General features: G+C 48.0%; 1 protein-coding gene across 3 annotated transcripts in view; it reads left to right on the plus strand.

Annotated features, from left to right (window-relative positions):
- RAP1A (RAP1A, member of RAS oncogene family) overlaps positions 1–19,523 on the plus strand; it is a 42,222-nt gene extending 22,699 nt beyond the window's left edge. For all 3 annotated transcript variants that reach the window (XM_064472403.1, XM_064472405.1, XM_064472404.1), the window contains 7 exons: positions 1,498–1,581; positions 5,251–5,319; positions 6,852–6,908; positions 8,281–8,421; positions 13,469–13,612; positions 16,573–16,688; positions 18,804–19,523. In XM_064472403.1, the coding sequence (XP_064328473.1) occupies positions 1,525–1,581; positions 5,251–5,319; positions 6,852–6,908; positions 8,281–8,421; positions 13,469–13,612; positions 16,573–16,659 (555 nt within the window). In that variant the 5' untranslated portion in view covers positions 1,498–1,524 and the 3' untranslated portion in view covers positions 16,660–16,688; positions 18,804–19,523. The remainder of the gene's footprint in view (positions 1–1,497; positions 1,582–5,250; positions 5,320–6,851; positions 6,909–8,280; positions 8,422–13,468; positions 13,613–16,572; positions 16,689–18,803) is intronic.
- The last annotated feature ends 6,389 nt before the right edge of the window (positions 19,524–25,912 follow it).

Below are 25,912 nucleotides of genomic sequence, written 5' to 3' on the forward strand. Positions count from 1 at the left end.
TGCTGCTGATAGCTTCAGCTTTGTTCCCACTCTGAGGCTTGGGCGAGGGAAGGGCGGCTTGGCTGCGTGACTGCAGGGAGCCTCAGCACAGGCAGGCAAGCCCGGTATTTTTGTTCTTCTGACTTAAAAATGAGCTTAAAGTTGTGCTAAACTGGCCACAGAATTTGTATGCCCCTCTCCAGCTGCACGCAGAATTGTCTTGTTTAAACCTGTACTTGTGTCACATCTAGACCGTAAAACATACCGTGATTGAGGGGTGAGGGTTAAAAGTAGGATGTTTGGGCAAGGTCTCCAGTAACGTGCTCCGCTGCCAGTCCCGATGCAGTGCCGGTGGGACTGGCTGTGGCTGTGTGGCAGCACGTGGGTTTCCTCTTGACTCCGCGTTACAGCTTTCCCTTGGGAATTTAAATGGTAGGAAAAAAACTGTCCCGATTTAATGATTATATAAACTCGAGACACAGATTGTCAGGGAGTTGTCCACAGTTGCAAAGCTAAAAATACGGTCCCTGTTCTTCGCAGGCTGTTGTTAACTGTAGTCAGCAAGGTGATGCATTTCTCTATCAATCTACTTGGAATACGTTCTTATTTTTAAAGCAATCCTCAGGCTGTAGCCAGTGAACCCATAAATCCTGTGGCAACGTTAGTTTGAAATGTCTTTGAGAAATGCAGCTTGCCCAGCCTCATAGCGCTCGTGTTTCTGAAGCCTTACTTGGGAAGAAAGCGCTGTCTTGCTGGGGGAAGAGGGGGAAGATAATTAGCTGCTGAGGTCATTGTTTGCTTGAGCTCCGTTGATAGGGACAGCCCAGCCTGGCTTATAATGTAAACATAGCGTAAAATGTTTATCACCAGCTTTGTCATTTGCCTTATTTGTCAGGGAATCTCGGTGAGAATGAGAAGTTTTCTGGTGCTGCGTAGTGAGTTGAGGGAGTTGTAAGATTTCCATAAAAAGGCAGAGTCCTTGCTTGGGCTAGCAGAGAGGTTCTGCCTTGGCAGCCGTAAGTTAGGCCTGACCATTTCCAGAGAGAAAACGCTGACCTAAATCCTTCCCTGTGGGGGGTGGGTGGCAGAAGTACACCTCTCTACTTGCATCTCTCTGATCTAATTTTCTTGTCCGATACTTGTTGTTTTATGCTACAAAATGCTGAGAATGCAGAGGGCAGGCAGCGAGAGCTTGGGCTACCTGGTGCGGCTGGGAGCGGGCGCCAGTGGCTGCGCTGCCTTTGTACCATGGTGTATTCATCCTCTTCCCCTCCGAGCACCGGCAGGCTCACAGGTCCGGCTTTAGGCATCTCATATAAACTGGGGCTGTCAGAGTGGCCATCTCAACTTGAGTGCCCAGGTGGAAAAAAACCCAAACCCATAGCTGTAACTAAAGAGATTTTTGTTCTCAGTAGCATTTAGCAACACACTCCCCTTCTCCACTTTCAGAAGACAGCGTCATAAATTTGCATGTGCAGGTACGCTTTTAACCGTTGGCTTTTTTTTCCTGCTTTGCAGATCGTCGCTATTTGAACAGACCACACCATGCGTGAATACAAGCTAGTGGTCCTTGGTTCAGGAGGTGTGGGGAAGTCCGCTTTGGTGAGTTCTGGGCAGCAGTTCTGAAACTGATACGCAGACTTCAAAATTGGCCTATCTTACCGCAGGCAATGCTCATTAAATGCACTGGGACATTCGTATTACTTCTAACGTGCATAGAGACTTCCATGTAGCCACTGTTACGCTGCTGAAATATCTGTGAATTTGTGTCACGTTTTTGGAGAAGCAGCGGGCGATTAATCGCTGTTACGATATTAGCATTTCATTTCTGCTTCCCGCATGGGTGTAATACTGCAAATGACTGAATGTCTGTATCTAAGTATTAAAAGCTTAACCTACACTGGAACAGTGAGCGAAGTCTTGCCGTGGACGGCAGTGAACTAGCGATGGCTGCAGCCTTGCATACCTTCCAGGCTGTGTGCTTTCCATCCTCGATAAAACACCAGTGAGCAGCCTGGACTGAAAACACGGGGCAGAAGGAGAAGGCACGTCCAGCGTGCGCGGTGCAGAGGGATAAGCAGACTGATGACACTTTGCACTCCTTAAGTACTTGCGTTCTTTCTAATAAGAGGTTTACATAGCAGAGTTGATAGTAAAGCATTGTAAGAGATTGCTGTCACCTATTTATCACAAATCAGTCGGGCAGCTCACTCCAACAAGAAGGGCAGAGAACTGGTCAAGTGTAAAGTTATCTGAAACAAGGAACTACACTGTGTTCCTTTTCACAGAAGATGATAGTAGCTGACTAGCTGTTCGTGTCCTAGATGCTGCTTCTTGCACCGTTGTTTATTCTGCTGAAATGGGCTGCTGATAACCTTGGTAAATCACCTGCAGAATCCAGAATATTAGGAGGCAAGATTATTCAATTATGGATGAAATCTGATGTACTCTTTCAGAGATCCCATCCTAATCTTTGCAAGACGTAGGTGTATAACTTTTTCATACACTCTTCCACAGCAACTTCAGCAGTCTGCATTACTTTTTCCACCAGCATCCCCTTGGTTGTCTTGCTTTTGTTATGTAACGTCAAAATACTCACTAGGTAAAACAGGGCACGTATTAATAGGCTGTACATAAAAGTTATTCAGCACCTGACATACTTGACTTTCCTTATTTGCGATGTAAAGCCTGAGTTGGCATCCATCGCTGGCCTTTTTAAGGGCTGACGTGCGAATACTTAGTCTGGTAAATAAAAGTTACGCTCGCTTAGTGCCTAGACTGTCAAAAAGAGTTTATGTCGTAAATCATATGCAACATTGATCCATGATGTTTGCAACAGAATATAATAAGAGTCAGTTAGCATCTGAGAGCGAATAATATTTAGCTTTCAAGATAACTGTCTACTTATTTACAAGCATTAGCAAGGAGAGGTTACGAGGTGGGATTTAAAATAATACGGAGGTCACTTTAAAATGTCTGTCTTTGAACTGTATAAACTAAAATGTCTAACAAAGGGGCTGGTGTTCCTTTTCAGTTCTGTGTTTTCATTACAATATGGTGTTGTTTCACTACAAATCCCTCTTATCGTTTTAACTCTTCTGTGCCAATGTGATGCCGATTGTGCCTTTTGGTAGCGATGACAGGATGGCAGAAAACTCTTCTTAGTTATTAAGGCACAGTAATTTTGCAACTTCTTTATAAGTACAGGAAGTTTTATAAGTACAGTAGTTTTCTCCCCATTTCTAATGAGAATAAAAATCTCCCGGTGGGCAGCGTTACCAAGAGTAGACAGTTGTGCATAGTCCTATATAAAACTGGAAACCGAAGATGGGACGCACAACACCCAAACCAATAGGAAGTTGTAAAAGTCTTGGATCCGTGCATCACCTGAAAACAACCCCAGATTTGTACCTTCTCCCTTGGCCTCTCTTTTCTGCTGTAATCAGAAAAGTACAGCAGAGATTAAGAATATTATGTGGTAAGATAGGTTATGAATGAAGTTGAATATAATCATAATTATGACTGCGTGCAATTGGTGTCTTGCGAACACAAAAGCACTGGTTGAGATAACAAGAAAGAACAACGATTTATTAGAAATAAAGCAATTTGAGAAGAGAATACGTGGGTTCAGTCAGTTTTCTGTCAGAGCAGTACTGTATTTGCAGACAGGACTCTGAGTGTTACAGCCAAAAGCTGAAATGTCGTGAGTGGTTTGTCAGATTCTCGCGTCGAAGGCTGGTTTGCAAACACAGTTCCCAGAACAGAGCGGGACAGAAGTGGCCTTCTTCAGGGCTCAAATGGTAGCCCTCTAGCAAATAGCAACCTTCTTCGGACTCTCTTTAGGCAGTAGCTGTGCTAAGAATCCTAAAATACAATCTGTATTGTGCAGTTCTTACTGTTGGTTTCCATTGCTGGTGTAACACCATCATCCATGTCACTAGTGGGGTCTTATTGCCCTGGTTTTACTGAGATCTGTTACCTGAAAGGCAGACGGGGACACTGTTCAGTGGGACAAGAAAATACTGAAGAAGCGAAGGCTTTGAGTGCAGAATAGGTTTATTCAGTGACATAGGGTGATTTTTTTAAATGAGCTGGTACTAGAAATCTTTTCTTCTTATATTAAAAGAAAGCAAACCACGAGGAACTGCTCAGTTTCCAGCGTGCAGCGAGACCTTCTGCATGTATCTGGTATATGCTGCTCTCTGAAAGCTTGCAAGTACTTGTGTGATAAATGTGAGCCCTCTTGCAGTAAAATCTCAGCCTTCTGTCCAAACGAAATACGACTTCTCAAAACAGGTGGTGACTTCACAGAATTTGTATTAAAAAAACTTGTGGAAAGTTCAGTTGGCAGAAGGTAGTTGGTGTGTTTGTTGATTTTTAAAGAGACAAAGCGAAGTGTTGGGCTCTTGGCACTTCACATTACAAACAAACACCACCTTGTTTTACAAACATCCACCAACCCTCCGACGCTCCTGTGCTGCATTACTGTTACTGCAGATTACTGCAGGTGAGAGCAGGGGGCACGAGGCGAAGGGGAAGAGCCCGCTTTGCCTGGCAGAGGATGAGTGAAGGTGAGGAGTGGCAGGAGCCCAAGCCCGTCACGTACAGAGCTTGGCTGTCCAGGGATGGGCCGCATCCTAACGACAAGTTAGTGGGAAATGTTTAGAGTAGATTAGCTTTGAATAATTACATAGGGGAAGAAAGACTTCCTCTTTGAAATGAATAATGTCTCCTCCTTTAATGGTTTAATACAAATTGAGTATCTGGAGACGCTCCAGTTTGAACTTGCTGCTCTGAAATATGTCTGTGCTCTGGGCATGTAACCCAGAGTAGCTCCACTGTAACTCTAACATGATTTGAATTGAAATGTGGATTTTCCACAATGTACTTTTCCACAGATAGCCAGTTGTTCTGATCTAAATTTCAAGTCTTCCATATTTGGTGATTTTTACTCTTCTAAAGTTGCAGGCACTGAAGTAAAGGCATTTTTGAGAATATCATCATCTGTGAAAAAGCAAGCAAGCAAACAGTTTACATGTCAAAAAAGTTTTGAAAACATGCTTGAATAAAGTGATTCTTAAACCAACAGAAGCTACGCAAATTTTATTTAAAAAAATTGAAAAACCGTCTTTTTCTTTGCTGGCCACTATTGAATTTTAACAGCAGTGTTGAGGGGTTCTTGTGTTGCCGCCTGTTCATAAAGTGCTTCTTGGTGAATGTTACTGGTCGTGTTCAGGTCACTTAATTTTTCCTTCTTCCCTTTCTCCCCAGACCGTACAGTTCGTTCAGGGAATTTTTGTTGAAAAATATGACCCAACAATAGAAGATTCATACAGAAAGGTAAAACAGCATCATTTTTATTCCTTTCAAGTGTCACAGAGCTTGCTTCTGTTTAATAATGCAACGAAAGCTGATCAGAACGAGAAGGGGTCTTTTCTGAGCAGGTGTCATGGCTTCATGAAGCTGCAGCAGGAAAGCGGCGCACAGAAAACCATCGGTCCTGCAATGGTGTAACGCAGACGCTTTCCTTTGGCGTTACAGAGCGCTTTGTTAGCTTAGGGCCTCCGAATGCCATCAGACAAATGGTATGAGCCTCTAAAAAACTGAATTATCAGGGAATGACAACTTTTTCTGTTAATGGGACCACTCCCTCGCTTAGTTTTATTCGACAGGAGGATTAAATCTCTATTACTCCCTAGAAGTAAGAGCTTTCACTTCAGATCGCCGATGGCGCAGTTTGAGGCTGCAGCTCTCCACTGCCCGTTTCTTCATTAGAGGTTACGACACCTGCCCAGAGACGAGCCTGGTGGGTTTTCTGAACCACCACCGATTTCCGCTTGTACTGGGGTTCGAGCTGTGGTGGTCAGCAGGCGAGCGTACTGCCCATCTTCCTGCCGGTGCTTCTCATGGGTGTCTGGGGATAGGAACAGCTCAACCAAACTAGGGCCAGACTGCTACCTGGCTCCGTTTGCTGTAATTTGACATAAAATTACTCCTGCAAAACATAAGGATGTCAGTATTTGCTGTGTATGCTATCTGTTAGAGAGGATACGTACGCCGTTCGTCAGTAAGTTATATTCCTGTAGCATAGCAATTGCATTTAGCTGCTTTCTTTTAAGAATGGCTGTTTCACCATTTAGTTCAAATGCGTTCTGCTTGGTTTGAGGCATATAAAATTCTTTACAGCCGTTTTGGATGCGGGCTTGTAGTTGCTGAGCAGAAGTCCTTGTCAGGACCCCCGATGCTGTTGTGTTACGTAATTCCATCAACAGAGCTGCTTTCTTCGCTCGATTGATGTCAAGTAACCCATTGTTTTACAGATTAGCATAAATGTTACCATAATTAAAGGCACCAAAACAGAAGACAAAAACTTCTAACATTTGTGCCTGTGATAATTAAATGTAAATTGCGGTATGAGTTCTGCTGTTACATTTGTTTGACTTTCCTGGAGTTACCCTCGTTGGATCTGAGACATCTCTCGGTGAATGGAAGACTTGCTAAGCCTAATGGCGAGGATCACTAAATATTTTTCTTTTTCTTCCTTACTCCCTTCTCTCCCAGCAGCAAAGAAAAATTGAAGTTTAAGGTCCTTTGATTTGTAGGCAAGGATTTTAGCTCACTTAAGTTGAGGTGTTTACAGCGAGCTGCTCATTTAGGCCTTTATAATGAAGTGAGCTGACCCAAATGCCTGGCTTGGGGTGTAATTAATCCTCTAGCAGTGGTGCCTCTCTCAGCGTTGGGAGGTGCAGGTGGCTGGCTCGCTTACAGAGGCCTTTGCAGCAGAAGTGAAAAGCAGGCTGATATCCCTCTTGCCTGTCCCATCTCAGACTTTTTAGTTTTAACTGCATTTGTCTCCTCCCTTTTTTCCCCAGCAAGTGGAAGTAGACTGTCAACAGTGTATGCTTGAAATCCTCGATACAGCAGGGACAGTAAGTATAATTCCTTTTTCTAATTGGTATGGAGTTTCTTTGTTAAGAATGAGGCGAGATGCTAAGAGTAGAACTTGTATAATAATCCTGCCCAAGCAAAACCAGTAGATCAGCTGCAATAATTTAAATGGAATGGTTTTGTTAACTAACCCGAAACCCATGAGTGGATGAGCTTCTGCAGCCCTGCCGGCACCGCTGTGAACCCATTCCCCAGCTGCTGCCCCAGTGCTGGGACACAAAGGTCGGTGCAACCCACACCACTCGCCTCTCCTCGGCCATCCACCATCACCTCACTATCAACACACTGGTACGGGATAATTTTACGTGTTAATTTTGCAAGTGGCCAGCATATACAGACACAGACTGAAGCCACTGCCAGGCAACGCACAGGGATCGCCTCCCAGCGTGCCGCGTCAGCCCGCCTGGAGAGGATTCAATCCGTAAAGGTTTCGTACCTGTCAAGGAACGTGCCTCTACCCCGGTGGCAGCTGCCCCGTGCTTCCAGCCCGAGAGCGGCCGGGGCCGTGGCAGTGTCGCTCGCCGCCCTGCACAGCCCTGTTGCTAAGTCAGCAGCCCTTGTAAGGGTCGAGCGCACGTCACGGGGGGAGGACACGCTTCCTAAAAGTTAGTTTTGTTTAGAAAGCTTTAAAACTATCAGCAGCAACGCGAAGGCGTGGAAGCACAAATCATTGTTACACGGTTCTGGTAAAGCTTCCTTTCACAGGCGTGGACAAAAGGCAGCTCTGACCTGGTGCAGATTTTCCAGCCTGCTCTTGCATTTCACTGCATTGAACCATTCTCATGCTCGAGAAGACGACTATATAACTGCATATGTTCAGAGGTGATCAGGCAGTGCCTTCCCACGCACTCGTGCTCACAATAAATCGTGAGTGTGCGACACCGAGGCCTGTTCCAATATCGTGCTAGAGGAGAAATTGGATTTCCAGTCCGTACCTGTTGTCTGGGGAGTTGGTCTGATAGCAGAATGGTGCTTAACGCCGTATCAGGAGATGAGCACGAGATGACTACAAAATATGTCAGCCAAATCTTAACACCTTGTGTTCTGGTTTGGGGCATACAACGGGCCGCCTGCAGACGCGTGTTTATTGCAGCTCTTGATCTTTTTCCCATTTTTTTCCAAGAAGCCTTTTTGTCCATTAGGGAAAAATAATAAAAAAAAACCAAAGGGAAAGAGATGTGTTAATGCTTTTATTAAATTTGCGTGCTTCGGTGGATTTCTGTAAGGGGTAAAAATGTAACAGCGTGCTGTATGGTACTGTATTCTTGTCTCCATTGCAATAGAAGTATTCCTTCATAACTGTTCGTTGCTTGTGTTCACTGGCTAATTACTTTTAAAAATATTGGATTGCAGGAGCAATTCACAGCCATGAGGGATCTCTATATGAAGAATGGCCAAGGGTTTGCACTAGTATATTCTATAACAGCACAGTCCACGTTTAACGACTTACAGGACCTGCGGGAGCAGATTTTACGGGTTAAGGACACTGAAGATGTAAGTAGAATACTTTTTCTTCTGCAAATGGTTAAAATGTGTTTGACAATAAACATACAGGAATTTGTGAGCAAAACTCCTTTTCAAGACTATTCTTTACTCTATAGCAACGTTTGGTGTTAAGTTTCCTCAGTATTGTTTGTTATTTTCCGGGTTGTTATTTGAGATCCAGCAACTGCTAAGGCGCATAATGAAACCAGATTTTCACACGTACTGGAAGGCTAACAGTCTTTGGAAACGGTGGGAGTAGATAGAAAACAACTTTTTTTTTCCACCTTTTAACTTCTTTCCAGTATTTGCATTTTGTTCTTTCACTGTGCTTTAGCGGTACTTTATTTCCTTCAAAGTTAAGGAAAAATAATAGTCGAACTCACCAATAATGCTGTTCGTAGTAGATCTGCAGCTGTCTTACAATGGAGACTAACGCCGCTTTTCCCAAACGCGCGAAGCAGGAGTGGAAGGGCAAAGCCGTGACGTCCCCTGAAGGTCGCTGGGGAGCCTCCCGAGTCCCGGCGCAGGGCGGTGTTCTACGGACGGGTCGGGAGCCAGGTTGATGAGCCGCAAATAGAAAGGATGCGTTCAGCTTGACCGAGCTGCGCTTTGTAATTTAAGTGTCGTTAGTATTAATAGCCTTTTTTGGGGAAATCGGTGAATGTTCCGTTACTTTTGTTTCTCGGTGTGAGAGGGCAGCGTCAGTAGGGGCTGGGAGGCGGGATGGGAGCCCGGTCAGTCACCTCCGCTCTGGCTGCCAGCGCGGTTCCGAGGTTAAGTAGTCCTGGGTCTTGTTGCAAGAAGTAGAGTCCCGTTCTGTAGCTGTACAGTGTGTCTCGGTGTTTGAGCTCTGCTTCGCTCACATCCATCAGCTGTGAGAGCCCATCAGCCTTCTCCTGAATCGTCTTCTGAACGCTGAACCGGAACATTTACAGAACTTTAGGTTTATTGTATGAAAATGCGCTTTACCCTTCCTGAAGGAAAGGAGGGCACGTGTGAGCAGGGAGGGTTGAGCTTTGCGCTGCGGTGTGCCGGTCCCCGTGAGCAGCAGCGGCACCCTGCAGCCGCCCTCGCAGGCCGAGGCTTTCCGACTCTCGACGGTTTTCTTTGTTCCGTCTGTCCGTTTGACAAAATCCGTAACCCAAAGGAGATCACACAGTTGTATGAATTAAATCACTAAGAGTCTCTGAAAAGAGTCGTAGCTAGTGATGCAAGGTTGTAATTTGGGTTGTTTAAACCCCTTTTTAAAATTCCAGGAAGGAAAAAGGCAAAACTACATTAAGATAGTTTGCATTCAATCCTGTTTGACAGAAGATTATGTACCGTATTTCCAGTTCAGGCCCCAGCTCCTGTAACTGGAACTCCTTGGTGAGCTTTTAACTTCTAAACATGTGATGTAGGTGAGGTTGCCGGTGGCTTTTGCTGTGGTAGCCACATGGCTGGTAGAGACGTGTGGGAACGCTCTCTTTGTAGGCTTCCTCCAGAAGAAGCTGAAATTAATCATTTTGCCTTACAGCTGGTAATCTATTCCAGGGTTTGCCCTGAGGAGTGTGAAAAAGGTTGCCTATTTTTTTCCCACTGGCAGCTCAAGAGCAGCCGCTGCCTCTGGGGTCGATCGCTTTCGGGTCGCCAGCCGCGCTGTGGAAGCAGCAGCAGCCTCTCGCTCGCAGCCCTTATCCGCTCGCAGCGCGGTGGTGATCGGCAAACAGGGCTGGGACGCGTATTTAGGGCAAATCCTAGGTAAGTCCGTGCATTGTATTCAAACAACCATTCAGGAAAATGCAGTTTGAGCAAAGAGCGGAGCGCGCCGGAGTGGGGTGAGCGCAGCCCGCAGCTCGGCTCTTCTGGGGCTGAGGGCAGCCTCTCAGGGCTGCTGCTTTCCCTTGGATCTCCGGTGTCCCATATCCTGATTACCTCGTTTTGCATGGCTTTGGTTCCCTCCTTGGTTTAACAAGCTGAACTTCTATTTATGCAAAACTGATTTCCATTAGGTAGGGATTATGCTTGCATAAAGCCCTGGTAACGCGAGCCCTTTATTAGCCTCTCGGTCAGAGCCCCGCGCTTCGCTCCGCTGCACTCGCTGGAGGGGAATTTGCACCGTAAGCTGGTCGAGTTCATCGGACAATAGAGACTGTTGCTTTTGTTTTTACTTCAGTGATTTGATTTAATTATTAAAGTGCATTTATTTATTTTGTGTTAGGGGGGTGTTACTTGTTGAATCCAAGCCTGAGAACCTTTTGAACGTTCAAGCCGTATTCTGCTGAGATAGGAAAATGCACTCCTTCCTGTATTTAGTTTCAGAATGTGTCTCTTAAAATCCCAAAACTTAAACCATTAAATTATGTATGTCTAACAAAGTTTAAATTCCAATCTTCTACATGAAATGGTAAATGATCTGAAGCAGGTTTTCCATCAAACTCTGGTTTTGGCTCTGTGATAAACGATTACCGCCTTTTGAAATAACCTTATACAGTGTTTCATGTCTTTCAAACCTATACTGTTTTTACCCATCTAAGTATAATTTTTTCCTATTATTTCACATCTTAGTATACTTTATTTTTTTGCTGGACATGTTCAAAACACATCTTCATGTTTTGGTATGAGAAAATTTCTCTGAACTGTCCAGAAAACTGTAAAGAATGAGATTAAGCTGATACAGTTGTAAATATCCTGTTGGTCTCTGATGTGAAATAAGCTTTTGGATTTGCCTCATCTGTTCTGTGACTTCAGGTTTCTGATGAAATAGTAAATAGTTATTCAGATGACTAAGTAAAACTTATTTCTCAAAAATGAAAATGTGATAATTTTCTAATGAGTATGGCTGTGAATTTTAAACACACAGATTAATCTTGAGCGTAGTTGAATTGGGGAGAGACTACAAATATTGACACTGAAGTAGATTAAAAAAATACAGTGTGTTGTGAATTACCAAAGGAAGTGGATAATGATTTATTTTCCAGCTGGAAAGTACTCGTTTTCTGTTCAAAGAATTAAATGCTTCAGGAAATGGAGTGAGGTGCACACCCATGATCAGCGTTTCTTTAGGTTTTTTTTTCTGCCCTTACATAGCGTAAGGGAAACAGGATGCTGTCGCTGTTGTGTGCGTGCGAAGCACTGCAGCGCGTCCTGCAGCGCTCGCTGTGGTCTCGCGTTTCAAAATGCACCTTAGCTCTGGCTGTGCCATCCCCTAAGATCTTGAGAGATGCAGGTTGCCAAAGCCAACTTCAAAATTATATGCAACCCACAATTCTCAGGCGTAGAAAGCCCTGAACTGCGTATTTGTCTCCCAACCGGCCATGACAACGTGCGGGCTGGAGTGGGGCAGCGTGCAGCGTTGGGCGGGTGCCCCAGCTGCGGCCCGTGGGGAAGGGTCCCACAGGGGGGCGGGCAGCACTGGGACTGCGCTGTAATCTCCTCAACTTGTACGTGTGGAAATGGCCCCTGAGGGTAGGTAGTTTTGGGTGTTACGGAGTTCTTTTGGGTGCTTTGGGTGTTTTTTGTTCGCTTCTTTGAGGTCTTTTCTACCTATTTGTGACATCTTGGTGGGCTACAGCCGTGGTAGAGACTGTCTGAGAGCCAGAGAAAGCCTCCTGAAATTACATATCAGGACGTTACTTCTAAGATATCTTAGTTCTGTTTTTAATCTATCTTTTTGCCCAATTTCTTTCTCCTGGAAGAGTTTTAACTCAATATCTGAACATAGCTGATGAGAGCAAGCCTCCCGCTGCGTACGCTCGCCAGCACTTACTCTAATACTTTCTGAGGCAAATGGATTTATAACTTAATGAGTGCAGATCGCGCTTGGCTCTCCGCACTGCACCAAGCAAACAGAATCGCTGCCCCTGTGAGAAACCGGTGAGCTACGGCTGAGCAAGGGACCCTGTCCCTTCTGCTGCCCCCTGCCCCATTTGTGGGAGGGCTGGGTGAGCCGAGGGACCCCTCCTTTCTGTGCAGCCTGATGCAAATGCATTGGTAATAAGCATTTACTAAGGCCAAGGTCGTTTTCCTACGGTATTAAATTTCTCTCTTTTTCTGTAGAAATGTCACAAGGAATACGGTTTCCCCAAGGCACTTTGTTCCTCGTGAAGGAGCGAGAAGGTGGCTCACCCAGACGCTTCAGAAAGCCAACAGCTTAAGGAGAGGGGCAGCTGCCCTTTCGTCATTGGCTTGAACAAACGATTTGCCTGTATTTGCATCATGGGCATAGGGTGAACCTTTTGAACACATATCGAATGTTTGTTTTAATATTGCATGAGGTCATTTATTGGAAGTGGTGTCCTTTCAGGAGCTGAGCTGCTAGGTGGTGACTAGTTGGAAATTTTAATTATTCTAAGCTAGTAGATGTTGAGCACAGAGCTTGTGCCTTTTGTGTAGTGAACATCCTCTTTTTTGTGGGACTGCAAAACGTATCAGCGGTACGATATTGTACGGAGATGAGAAAGGCAGGTGATCTTGTGTGGGAATACTGTGCTGCATAGGACTATTCCTTTTTATTCCATGTCCAGGGCAGTGCTTTTCAAAGGTGCTTCCATTTATTGCTGTGTGGCTTGACAGCAGGTTGACAAGGCAGGTCAAAGGGGTGGAGCATGAAATGTATGTCTTGAAGTACGTGCTGTATGTTCGGTTGTCTAAAACAGCAGGCAGTAAAGGCGGGCAGTTCAGCCTACTGCCACATGAAAGGCCTGAAATGCGTTTCAGTAGTAAGTTAACCTTTTTACTAGAACGGTATTGGATGTAGAGACCAGAAAATAAATCTTTACTAACTTAATATCATGCTCAAATATTACCGCTCGGTTTTACAGTGTCCTCCATGTGTTTAATTCTTAGTGAATAGGGTGTCTATAACATCGACTTTCTTCAACCCTTTCCCAGCAGGTATCTAAATTCCAGTCTTAGCTTGTGAGCTCTGCTGAATGTCTGATTTTTATTGTTTTTCATAATGTCTATATTGCCTTTTTCCCCCCTCCTCACGTGCCTTTGTAAGCCATAGCATTATAGTCCACGCTGTACGTTAACTTGCTGACGCATCTCTTGTTCTTGCTTGTCTCCTCTCCAGGTTCCAATGATTCTGGTTGGCAATAAATGTGACCTGGAGGAAGAGCGTGTAGTCGGCAAAGAACAGGGTCAAAACTTAGCAAGACAGTGGTGTAATTGTGCCTTTCTAGAATCATCTGCGAAGTCTAAAATCAACGTTAATGAGGTAACTATCAGCTGTTCCCTTGCCTTTCCTACTTCAGCATGAATGCCCCATTAAACCAGCATACAGTCCTTCATACGCTTCTTAATTGGGAAGATTCAGGATGTTTCTGAAATCTCAGCCTCAGAAAGGCTTGCGAGGCAGTGTATTCAGCTACTGCTTTCTGGTTGTTTTAAGGAGATCTGCTCCTTTTTCTCCCTAAAGGGTGGGTGACTTCTCCAGGTGAGCGCTTTCCTGTCAGAAGGCCTGAATAGCAGAGGGTCCTGAGTAAGCCCACTGAACCGGATGACTCTTAGATAAACTTTATTTGGAAAGTACACTTTTTTCAAGATAGCTGCTGCTGCTATTGAGAAGGTGGATTATGCCCCATTGTCACGTTGCATAGTGTTGGCTGCTGGTTTTGGAAGTATTTGCTTTTCGCATTCCTGCTACTTGGGGCGGCTCAAGCAGACATCCCATCATGGTCCTCCTCTGGTAAGCCACTAACTTACCGAGACCGTGTCCAAACATTTATCTGTCTAAGCAGGTCCTGTGTCTAAATGAGAAACACCTTTGCAACTGGTGTGCCTTTTGCTGCCGCCCAAGGTGGTGTAGCTCTGCTGAGGGAGCTCTGCTTGACATCAGGCACCAAGTTTTTATTCCCTGCTGTGAATTATCGGACCGCGACAGAGGCCGCGTTGCCAGCCACAAAAGCTAAGGTGACCCCGTTGAGCGTGGCTGGTTTGGTGCCAGGAGATAACTGGGGCCGTTTCGGAGGCGCTGCGATAAGCAGGAGCGGTAGGATCTTGGGCAGGGCCCAGCGGTAGTTTGGCAGCTAGTGGGGTGTGAGCAGCACTGTGTCCACCCGTCTGCAAGGGGCGGGAGCTCCGGGCTCAATGAATTGCAGCGTCTGTGGTTGGGATTAGCCCAGCTGTAGTGCGCACTAATCTAACCCGGTAAATATAGCTCGCTGAGCTACGCTCCTGCCAGGAGGGATCTTTTTCCTGTGTGCGCCTGAGCTGTAGTAAAACTATGACCGCTGATGAAACTAGCGGCTCGGTGTCATCAAGCAGATCACCGTGGAGTATAACAAATTCTGTTCTATTTGTATTTCCACGCTTTGTGGCAGAGACTGACCTCTCGTTAGCCAAAGGTGCCTTAAAGCTCTCCTGAGATCTGCACAGGAAAGGGGGCTCTCGTAGGCAGCACACTGAGCTGTCCTGGGGCGACTGCACGCCCATGGTTTACCCACAGTCATCCTTAGGGATGCGTGAATCCCGTGTCTCCGAATTTCCCTGTCCTGCCTACTGCCTCCAGCGAGACTCATATCTCAGAGAAGAAAATTATTTACTGGAAGATTAGTTTCTCATTTTATTGTGATCTCAATTTTCTGATTTGCTGCCAGTTTATATTGTCTGTTTATGAAAAGCGTAGGAGCTAAGGAAATCAGAAGAAACACTGTGACTCAAGCAACCTATTGTACTGGTTACTTGTTCTGCTGGCTCAGGGACCGGGGAAGCGTTTGCATTAATCCAGGTTTTGGTTTTTGTTTTTAGCTACTTTTGGACTTTCTAACCTTGTTAAAATCTGGGCCAAAGGGCGATAAATTTCAATGCGCCTTCAGAAATTCAGACTCCTCCTGCACATCCTAATCACATTCAAATCCTCTTGGCTCTTGTTTATAAAGGCTTAAATACGGAAAGCTGTCTTGCATCAGCATAGAAGATGCCACTTACTGTTTTTTCCTATAGAAGCTTTTCCTCTGTATCTCATCTGTGCACTTGTGAATGTCTTGGCAGTGTCCTTTGGAGAGTGCGACCTGCTACTTTTGCCTGAGGCTGACAGTAGAAAACTGTAGCAATAAGCTTGCTAAAGGAGTAGTGTGAGCACCTCAACTGCTATTTTAAAGTATTTTACATGAGATCTGGAGAAAGCCACCATCATGTTTATCTCATTTGAAACTATTTAACTGTGCACTGGTACTTTTTCGTGTAGGTAATAGCTGGAAAATGTTAAATTTGCAGTTGTTGCAGCCTGTTATAAACTGTTTCTTTGTCTTCTGAATTTCCTTGGAATCACCAAGAATTTGTGAGCTGTCAGCTACTCCAGGAAGGAAAGAAGTAAACAAGGACAAGGGTGGAGCTCTGTGAAGGTTTAAACATTTCTCTTCAGTACTGTGACCCAGCTCCCAGCATTTTTGCAAAGCTTATTTTGCTACAGATGGGTTGAGTATTGCTGGGAAAACAGCTCGCAGCCTTCACAAGAAAGTTGTCTCTGAAGCTGAAAGAGGCCCCTGTAATCGTCCCCCTCTGGAAGTGTCTCAATTCAGGGCAGATGTTTTGCTTCTCCGTGCTGATTTTTATTAATAAACTCAAAAAATCAGACCAGGCAAAAAGGTGAAGTGGGTAACAGCTCGAATCTGCTTGGCAAAGAGGAAAATTAACGGTGCATCCTGTGCAGCAGGTGAATGAAGACCACTGTTGTAGGTGAGAGCCAGGGAAAAGGGGTGCCTTTCCCTCGGTGAGCGTACGCTGCTGGTGGTGTAGCAGTGACCTGCAGGGCACTCATCAGCCCCGGGAGCACCAGTGAGAAGACGATCCTTAAGGACGTTACGCCTGTCTGTTAAAAAACTTTTTGTCATTTCCCAGTTTTCTCCCACTTTTCCAAAGCAAGGGGTTTGTGGCCATTTCATTGCCGTGCTCTTCTGGAGCCGTCGGTCACGTGCAGCCAGGAGGAGGAAGCTGTATATGCTGCGCGATACGAGTTTACCGCTCTTCTGTTCCACGCACTCATGCGAGCTCGGTGCTCTCTTGTTCCATAAGCAGTTGCTTGAGAAACATGTTCAAGTAAATGCGAGCAGTTTAATTGAACTTACAAGACTGCAGCCACCAAGGAAGAGCCTCAGCTTGCCAACCTGCCTAATTTTGGACACTCGTGTAGTGTTTTATCACTTTGATTTTTCAGTCTGTGTTCTTAATTTTCAGATCTTCTATGACCTGGTCAGACAGATAAATAGGAAAACACCAGTGGAAAAGAAGAAGCCTAAAAAGAAATCATGTCTGCTGCTTTAGGCTCCCATCGCGCAGCAGCTCTGAGCCAGGTAAGAGGCATCTGAATTATGGCCGCAGCTCAGGTGATCGGACCGTGAGCTGCTCCCACCAGAGGGAGGCCTCGCTCCCCTTCCCTCCCCTCCTCTTCCTTCTGTCTGCTCCCAAATACGAAGTTCCTTCCCGTTCTGCTGCGTTTGCTGGACTTTTTTAAAAAGTCGCTTGTCCTGAGTGACCTGGCAGAGAAATACCCGCTTCTCTCCCTTTCCCCTTTTGTTTGGGTTAATGAGTGCGACAGAGCAGGAGCCTCCTTTTCACTCTTGCAGGCTCGCTCTTGTCGTGTGACATCGTGCTCTGAGCCACTGTGGCTCGGGTTTGGTTCCTTTTTATCCTCTGCCGAAATTCGGTCACATCTGTGTAACTTGTGTTGTCGCTGCAGCTGCTGCCCCGGTCCTCGGTGCTCTGGGGACAGCAGCGAATCAGTTTGGGTGGGACACGGATTTCAATGGCACAGAAACAAAAAGCTGCCCACGAAAAAAAAAAAAGACACACAAAAAAAAACCCCCCACCCCTAAGCAAAAACGAAAACAAAATACCACCCCAAGGTTGGACGTAGCTATAAATACTCTTCCTGTGTATCTTGGCAGGGTACTTTGTGTGCTTACAGCTGTTCTGCCGCGCTCCTGAAAGAAATCAGGATTTCTGTAGCTTTGGACAGAAATCTCGCCTAGGCTGCCCTGCGAGCTGTTGGCTTGTTAGCACGTGGGCGCGCTGCGTGGCACCCTGCGGAGGCAGGGAGGGCGCGAGGCCGTGGTCGGAAAGCAGCGGGTCGCCCGCCTGCGGGGGGGAGCGCGAGCGCGGCCGGGCCCGGGGAGGAGCGATCTCACCGCAGCGCTCGGGCTGCGCCCGCTGCCCTCGTGGGCTTCGGCTGCCCCGGCCGCCAGCTCCTGGGGGGTTCTGTGGCCCATCGGCAGCGCTGTATTGTCTTCTTCAGTTTCATGAATAGGTGCAGTGTAGCTGGCAGAGCAACCCGAGTGCCCTTGTCCTACAGGACAAACTCCTGGTCGTAGAAGGGTTTCAGGGACTAATTCCTGAGAATAGGTGGCTCTCTGCCTTCTGCCAGATGTGAAGTTCATGCTGCAGGTGGCCGTTTGTGTAGCCTAGGTGTGACCGAGTAGGCTAACGGAGCTGTGCAGTTAACCTGGCTTCTAACGACTTGTGCTTTTTTGATTGATGAGTCTCTTATCCTGAGCTTTGAATGCCAGAAAATAGTAGCTTAAAGTTGTGGGGAAACAACGGCTTTAGGAAAAGAAGTTGAAGAGTACGTCTCGAGGGGCCTTTCCTGTTCCTCAGGTGATAGATCTGAATTTAGCTAGTGTGGCGTCAGCCAGGACGGCTTCTTGGAGACGGGCTTCCCCAGCCCCAGGGGGGGACACGGTTCCTGCTGGGCTCGGTGCGGCTCTGCCCTCGCCCTCCTGCCCGCGACCCTGCGCCGCAAAGCCCGGCGTTGGCAGCAGGGTAGCCCTGAAATACCAGCAACTGCTAGAGGGGTTCCTGCATTCAGAAGTTACTGATGAGACTTCTCATAGCGCTGACTTCTGCCCGTGCCCCCCAGATCTGATCTAGATCGTCAAAATACTTCACAGTGTCCCCCCATTCTTTGTAAATCTCTTCCCAATTCATTGCCTGTGTGGTACAGCTGCGGTAGGGCTCGTGGAGGTTCCCACTCATCAGCCTTTAAGGGCATCTCAGAAATAAAGAAGGTGAAATCCCTCTCCCATAAGCTGTTTGCCCATTGCTGAATTCAGAGTCCACTTGAAGGCTGTCTGTCTGGAAAAGCAGATGAGTTGGAAGGACGCTCGCTATCGCAGCAGAAGGGCAGGGTGGCGGCTCCTCTGTCACTGCTCTGCTGCAGCCACGATAAAACGAGGACTTGTTTATTAGAGTTTCCAAAGTCTCTCTTCTTTCTGTGCCTCCAAACTCGGGGGATGGTAGGAACGAAGCCCAGTGCTGGAGGAAGATACGCTCTTCCTGCCGAAACGCTGCGTGTCGTTCCGAGCCTGGGTGCGGGCAGCGGTCTGGGGAAGCTTCAGGCCTTTGCTCGAGATCATCCGTCTCGTCGGTAGGATGAGAAACGTCCCTCCATCATCTTTTTTTACTTTTTCTAGATTGCAGGAATGAAGAACTGTTGCCTAAATGGAAAGTGCCAGCATTCCCGACTTCAGAACTTTATGGAAATTAATAACATATCTGAAGAAGCTTGTCCTGTTTTTATATTCTATGAGAAGAACTTAGATCTTAAAATGGTTTGCACACAGTCCCTGGAAAAAGAAATTGCTCTGTGTATATCTCTTGGAAATTTCAGACAGTAGTACTCCTCCTTCGCAATAGCAGTTAACAGATGTGAAAATAAATATAATTGACTCTAGTGTATGATTATACAAAGGAGCATGGATGCATTTCAAATGTTAGATATTGCTACTATAATTACAATTTCATATTGACCCTTTTATCGTAATTTCTCCCCATCAAGCACTAAAAATGTTACATCATTATATTTGATATCTATAACTATAGATATATACCTGAAACTTCCCTCTGAACTCACTGCAGCAAATAATTTTTTGAGTCATTGACTTCATTTTATATTTAAAAGTTACGGAATATCATTATTTTCATTCTGCCATTATATTCTAATTAAAAATGTTTGTGCATAATGCTTTGGAAAAATGGGTCTTTTATAGGAAAAAACCGGGATAACTGATTTCTATGGCTTTAAAAGCAAAAATATATAATATACTAAACCAACTCTAATATTGCTTCTTGTGTTTTACTGTCACAGATTAAATTACAGCTTTTATGAATGATTAAATTTTAGTACATTTTCATTTTGTTTCTGTGTTTTTGTTATGGTTTCCAGGCTTTGGTTTTTATCCTTTTTTTTTTGTTTTTGTAAATTCCTCTTCCGTTCTGGTAGATCGAGTATTTTGTTCTCACAAATACCACCAGTGTGTCGTTACGCCGACGCGGTGTCTTCGCGCACCCTCCTTGTTGGATGTATTCCATCCTATCACCCGCTAAAGTACAGAAGACTACTTTTAATTAGTTTTGTACATTCTTTTGAATGTTTAAAGATTGTATTCTGCTGAAAATACTTCCTCTGTACCGTTATTTTGGTATGTACAGTTTGGTTTAATACTGTCTCAAGGTCTGACTTCTGTGATCTCCGGTGTCACGCCACCGTGTACGTCGAGGGTAGGATCCCAGTTTGACAGTGCCACCGCCGGGCAGGAGCCCGTGGGGATCTCAGCACCTCGACACGAAGCTGCGGAGCGGAAAGTTGGTTCTGTCTAAAGACAGCGTCAACGAGGCAAACGGCTGCTTTACGTGCTTAGACAGAATCTGCTAACGTTACCTGCTCTGCCCAGTCAGCTGAAGGGGCTCTTTGTTTCATTTTGGGTTCGTTTCTGGGTTGTGTTTTTGTTTTAAATACCTGTTGGCTTCATAAAGTTTAAAAGAGCAGGATATGAAGAGACCCGTGGGTGCTCAGCCTCCCGTGCATATGCAAGTAAAGGAACCGCCTTTGGGACCCGTGGGGCCCAAATCCCACCCTCGGTGTGATGCTGCTGGAATTCCTGCGGCGCTGGAGGACTTGCGCCTGCTTCGCTTCTAAGTAAGTGAGAAGAGAAAATGTATCTTCACAGTGGAGAAAACTTGGGACGGACTTTGTCCTGGTTGTTTAAATGGGAAATCTAAATGTAACAGCTGAACAGTTGTTCCTGGACCTGTTGTATAGTTTTATTGGAAACCAGGGGGGATAGATTTCTTATAAATAGGTTTTTCTAAAACTGTGTTACTGATGCAGCTGTTGAATTATACATATACAGAATTATACAGAGATCCCAGCTTCTAAACGCAGCCCAAGCGAGGCTGGATGGAAATACTTGGGTGACGATAACGTGACGCATCTGCCTACTTACAAGCTACTAGGACAAACATAGCGACTTAGCTGCTTGTCTTCAACCTACCCATGCGCTTCCTTTTTCAGGAGGAGCAGACGCGTGGTATTTGCAGGTTGGTTATCTTTACTAAATGTAAAAATATTTTAGTAATAAAGTAATTTTAACGTACATGCTGATTGCTAGATGTCTCTTCTATAAAAACAGAAACCTAACCTAATTTTCTCGATACAGGGCGGTGTGCAGGTTCGTCAAGCCTCATTTCCTAAATGCCAAGTGTGTTCTATACAGAAGAGCCGGCTCCGTTATCTGCCGCCAGCACAGCTGGGGGTGGCGGCGACGGGGGGTGCTCGACCTGCCGGTGCTTTCCCACAGCACTTCTGAGCTTCGCGTCTCCCAGTCCGGCTGTTCCCGCGGTGTAACTGGTTGGCCTGGTGAAGGCGAGTGCAGCCTCTTCAGCGGTGTGTTCTGTCCGTAGCGGGATCCGCCTGGAGCGCGCCAGGGCCGGCTCCCGGAGCAGCGGCGCGGGTGGCCAAGGGCCGCCCGACGGTGGGGAGATGCGCCTGCTCCGACCACCCCGTCTCCTGCAAAAGCTGGAGCGTGCGAGGGGGCTTTGGCCGGTGCTGGCTTCCCAGGGGAGGCAGGAAAGGCAGGCTGAGCCTGGGGTGCTCCGTGGGTCGCAAAATGAATAGTAAATTTGGTGCGAGAGTTGGAGGAAGAGGTTGAAGCGGGGTGGAAACGCTCCCCAAGCCTGTTGGCTTTGCCACTAGATGGTGGTGTCGGAAAAGATCAGGGGCCGAGAAGGCGCTGAATGACATTACACCAGAGTAAAAATCAGTTTGCGGGGTGAAGGCCCGGCTCCTGCCAGAGCCGTACGGCCCCGGCAGCTCCGGTGGCGGGGGGACGGTCCCGCTCCACCACACCTCTGTCCGCTTCCCTTTGTAACTTACACAGTGAATTCGTTTTCTCACTGGAAAAGGCTTTTTTTTTTTTTTTTTTTTTTTTTTAAAAAATCTTACTGGATTTTAGCACAGCAGCCCGAGTAGCCCGAATTCTGCCCCTGGATGTGCTGCAGCAGATGCTGCGTAGTTCTGTGTCCAAACAGAGCGTGTCCTGAAGCACTTGGTGTTTAATGTTTCACTGCATTAAAAATGAGTTTACTGAGGAACGTCCTAAAGAAAGGTTAAAATGAAAACCTTCCGGATGTAGTCGCGTGCTGCTTTTGGCCAGCATCCGATCGAGTAAAGTAACGTTTTGCTCTGAGGAAAGGAACGCATTTATAATTTCACGGAAGCCCCGCAGCCCCTGAGGTCACCCAGCTCCCGCGTGCGGTGATTCGAGCTGTGCACAAATCCAGCCGACGCGGTTCGCTGCTGTCTGTACAAACACGCTGGTCTTAAACGTCTCAGCCTGTATTTATCTATTTTCTGTGTTATCTAAAGGGTATTTTAAATCGCTTTTTCCCTTCCAGTGTGGGCTGGATCGGGCGGCAGCTGCCTGGTAACGCCCTGCCTCGCTGGAGAGTTGTAATTGCAAGGTTTGGTTTTGATCCAAACTCACGAGCGAAGCAGGAGCCGTGGAAGGAGGCGTCATGTCGCCTTCCGAGGCTGCAGCAACGCTGGCGCACGTGTGATTTGCTTCGCTGCCCCCGAGCTGCGGAGACGTTCTTGACGTTGCAGAGTGCCGGTGCGTGAGGCCTCGCGTCCAGCAGCGACACGAGAAAACTAATTAAGTTCAGAGTCAACCACTGCAGAGTCACCAAAACTAATGAATGTTTTATTTTGCCAGGACTAGGCAATGAAGAAGTGAAACTGAATTTTACAGTAGACCAGGCGCCGGTCAGTAAATGGGCAGGCACGTGCCGGGTCGCCCTCCCCGCTGGGTCCGGGAGCCGGCGTTCACGCCCTGGCTTTCGGCCACGGCGCAGCCGTCTGCCCGGCACGGTGCAGGGGCTGTCTCTGGCCTTCCTGGAAAGGAAACCCCCAAATTCAGAGATGACCCCCATGCAGGAGGAGGGAGAGGAGCCGCTCTGGAAGATCTGCGGCAGCATCACAAAGCTCTGGTGCAAAAAAGAAAACGCCCAGCAGTAAAAACCGCGCTCGGCTGAGCTCAGTGCCCGTGGGGTTTCCTGGACTTTTAACTTGGATTCGTGACCAGTGAAGGCATTCAGTGGCCAAGGTACTGTGCAGTGTTTTGCGATGGTTTCACCCACCACCCAGCTGGAAAACCAGTTCCCGTTCTACGAGGGTGGCTGCTGTGAGCAGGGACAGAAGCTGCTCCTGCCTGCTCGGCCGCCGGCACCTCGGAGGGGTTCCCGCTCTGCCTGGGGCGCGCGGAGCTCCTGCCCGCGCTCGGAGCCCGGCACGGGCGGGTTTGGCCAACGCGTGGCCGTGCTGCGGAGGGCTCTGAGCTCCCAGCCTGGGGCAGCTCTAGAAACAGTATTTAGAGGCTCTGCCAGGGCCCATTAGCCATGCTGCAAGCTCACAGTAGCCCTGGCACAGTGCTGTGCTAATGCGGCTGCCCCTGGCCGAGGCTGGGCTCTCGACTTCAGTCTCAGAGTTGGGAAGCAGTGTTTGTGTTATCCTGGGACTGAAACAAGCCTTTTCTCCCTCGCTTTGCAGAGAACTTGCACACAAGCAAACTCGGCTCGTTCCTTGTCTGTCAGCAGCAGGCAGAGGCCGGCGTGGTGAGTGACACCCCCTCATCCACACTGTCCCGGAGCCCCCGTCCCTCGTCTCCAACGGGATGCGCTTCGGAGGCAGCAGCAGCTCTCTCGTCAGAGATTTTGGACAAGTCAGTGACAGAGCTGGAACTACAGCCCCGTGGTGGAGTCTGAGGTGCCCGTCCCGCCGGCTTGGCCGTGCCAGCTCTTGACTAAATCCCGATCGCACCGTGCCCTTTTGGGAGAGAGGAGCCGCTCAGACAGGCGCGTCTCCCTGCATCGCTGTCCCCGGCACAGCTGCTCTCGCACTCCCAGGCAGAAGCCCGAGTTCAAACATCCACGGCATTTTCTTTGGGTGGTACCAGCGCCCAAGGCCGAAGGCCGGCCCCCTTACCGGCACGTCGCGGTGCCTCGGGGGCGCATAAGGAGCCCGTTGTGCTGCGGAGAGGAGGATGCTCCGGGCGCTGGCAGCGCTCCCGTGCTGCGTGCCCGCGGGGCGACGGCTGCGGCACGCGGGCTGGGCGGCGGCAGCAGGGCACGCACGGCCGGCGGCTGCTCCCTGCTGCTGCGGCCAAAGATCAAGCAACAAAGGACAAATTCATGGGGCTGAGAGCGGCTCAGTGGGCTGAGGACAGTGGCGCATTATGGAGCTGGGTGAGGCAGCCTCTCGCCTCCGGCAGCGGGCGACGGGCACTTTGTGCTGTGCGGGACCACCTTTGCTTGCAGGAGGCTGAAGGAGGCTCTGGGATTAATTTCCATGGAGCCCTGTTTTGTGGCCAAGAAACCTGAGAAACCCCTGGGTGTCCTTCAGAACAACCCCACGGAGAGCAACAGCCACCGCGAGCTGAGCTCGTCTCGGCAAAATGGAAGTTAACAATAGTTTTGCCTTTTTTGCCCCCCACCCCCCACCCCGCCAAGTGTTTTAAATACGAATCAAGTTTCTTGCTGCCCATTTCGAGTGATTGACAGTGGAGCTGAGCGAAAGCAGCGTTGCAGCTCTGCTGCCCTTCCCTACCCGCGCTGTTAGAAACCGTCAGACAAACACTAACTTCAGCGACGCTGCGCCTTTGCTCGACCTTCCCCAGGGTCAGTGTGCGGAGGTAACGTTTTGGGGCCGCAGGCATCCAGCACCCTACGCCCGTTTTTCATTTAGCTTTGGAAACGAGCAGCGTCAAGCTGCTGCATCAGTGTGGCTTAAAATCACAGGACTCATTTGAAGCACTCTACGTTATTAAATATGACTGCACAGGCGCCCCTGCAGCATAATCCATTATGATAAATGATGTTTGAAATGAGGGAGACCCGATGCTGGCCGTCTCGCGCGCCGGTCGCGGTTAATCTGCAGGAGCAGGGAAAGGCACAGCTCAGACGCGGGTGCGCGGGGCGAAGGGCAGAGGCTGGGCTTTGGCAAACCAGCGGCTGAACCTGCGACACGATGGGCCCGGAGCATTACACAAAAGACACATGGAACAGGAGCATCTTTCTCTAATGCAGTAAAGCCAACACTTAAATACCCACGGGTTTCCTGCACTGTGCACTGTGGTCCACTGACTCGGTATTTTCTACTGCAGAAATCTGGCAAGAAACCTAAACGGCAAAGAGAAGCCTCCTCTTTTCTGAAATCCTGTAAGAAACATACATGAATTTGAATGGAAACGAGAAAGCAACTGTTTTCTGGAGGACCGTAGCACAGGGAGATTGTCCTGTCGTTGTATGTCAGGGTCTAAATGAGCACACAGTAACACATTTTAGTGGCCTCGGCGTGAAGTTTTCCGATCTAAATGCCTCGATTTGGTTCTGACATGACTATAAGGCTCCTGATGCTCGGGGAGGATCAACGCGCCCAGCAGCCCCGGCTACCGCGGCAGCTCCTTGTGCTGGCCCGCAGGTCGCTCGGGGCGAGGCTGGGGCGCAGCATCCCAGCCCCAAACGGCCTGTGAATGTACAGTGAATGTATAGCCTTGTCATCGCTTGGGACTTACGCGGTTAACTCTTTCAGTGCCCTCTCTCAGCTGAAAAGACTACCCCAAAAGAGGTTTTATCCGAGAAACCCTCGATGTCCTGTTTGTTGTGGTGGTTTGAAGGGTTTCCTTATTACCAGTAAACTTTCAGAGCTCCTCTGCCCCCACCCTGAGATATGAGAAGAACTGGGCGCCTTCAGGAGATGGAGTCAAGCTACAGGAGTCCTCTGACAGCAGCCTCGGCGCTCTCGGAACCGCAGAAAGCAGAGCGGTGGCCGCTCTCCCCTCCCCGCCTCTGCTCCTGCCCCATCGGCCGCTCCTGCAGCCGCCGGCGGGGCCGCCCCGGGGAGCCTCTGCCGGGAGGTGCCGGCTTCAGCCCCGTCCCGAGCCAGGTTTGACGTGTCCGGAGGAGAGCAGGGCAGAAGGCAAGGCAGCCGCGCTTGGGGCTGGTGTTTGCGGCTGTTCGGGCTCTGCGCGCCTCAGCCAGGCTGCGGTTTTGGTGCGTTAACGCTTGCTGTATGGCTGCGTTGTCCTGCTGCAGATTTCACACCAGTTTTTGCGAGAGCAGGACCTGAATTTGCTGCACTCCTGAGCTCAGCGTGTTCCCTTTTATTCCATACATGATGCCGAGTCTGATTAGCAGCTGATGGGCAGCTTTTGGCCCTCTCCTGCTGAAAAAAATCAGTGTTCAGGGC

This window comes from Phalacrocorax carbo, chromosome 23, assembly GCF_963921805.1.
Source record: "Phalacrocorax carbo chromosome 23, bPhaCar2.1, whole genome shotgun sequence".
NCBI classification, from domain to species: domain Eukaryota; kingdom Metazoa; phylum Chordata; class Aves; order Suliformes; family Phalacrocoracidae; genus Phalacrocorax; species Phalacrocorax carbo.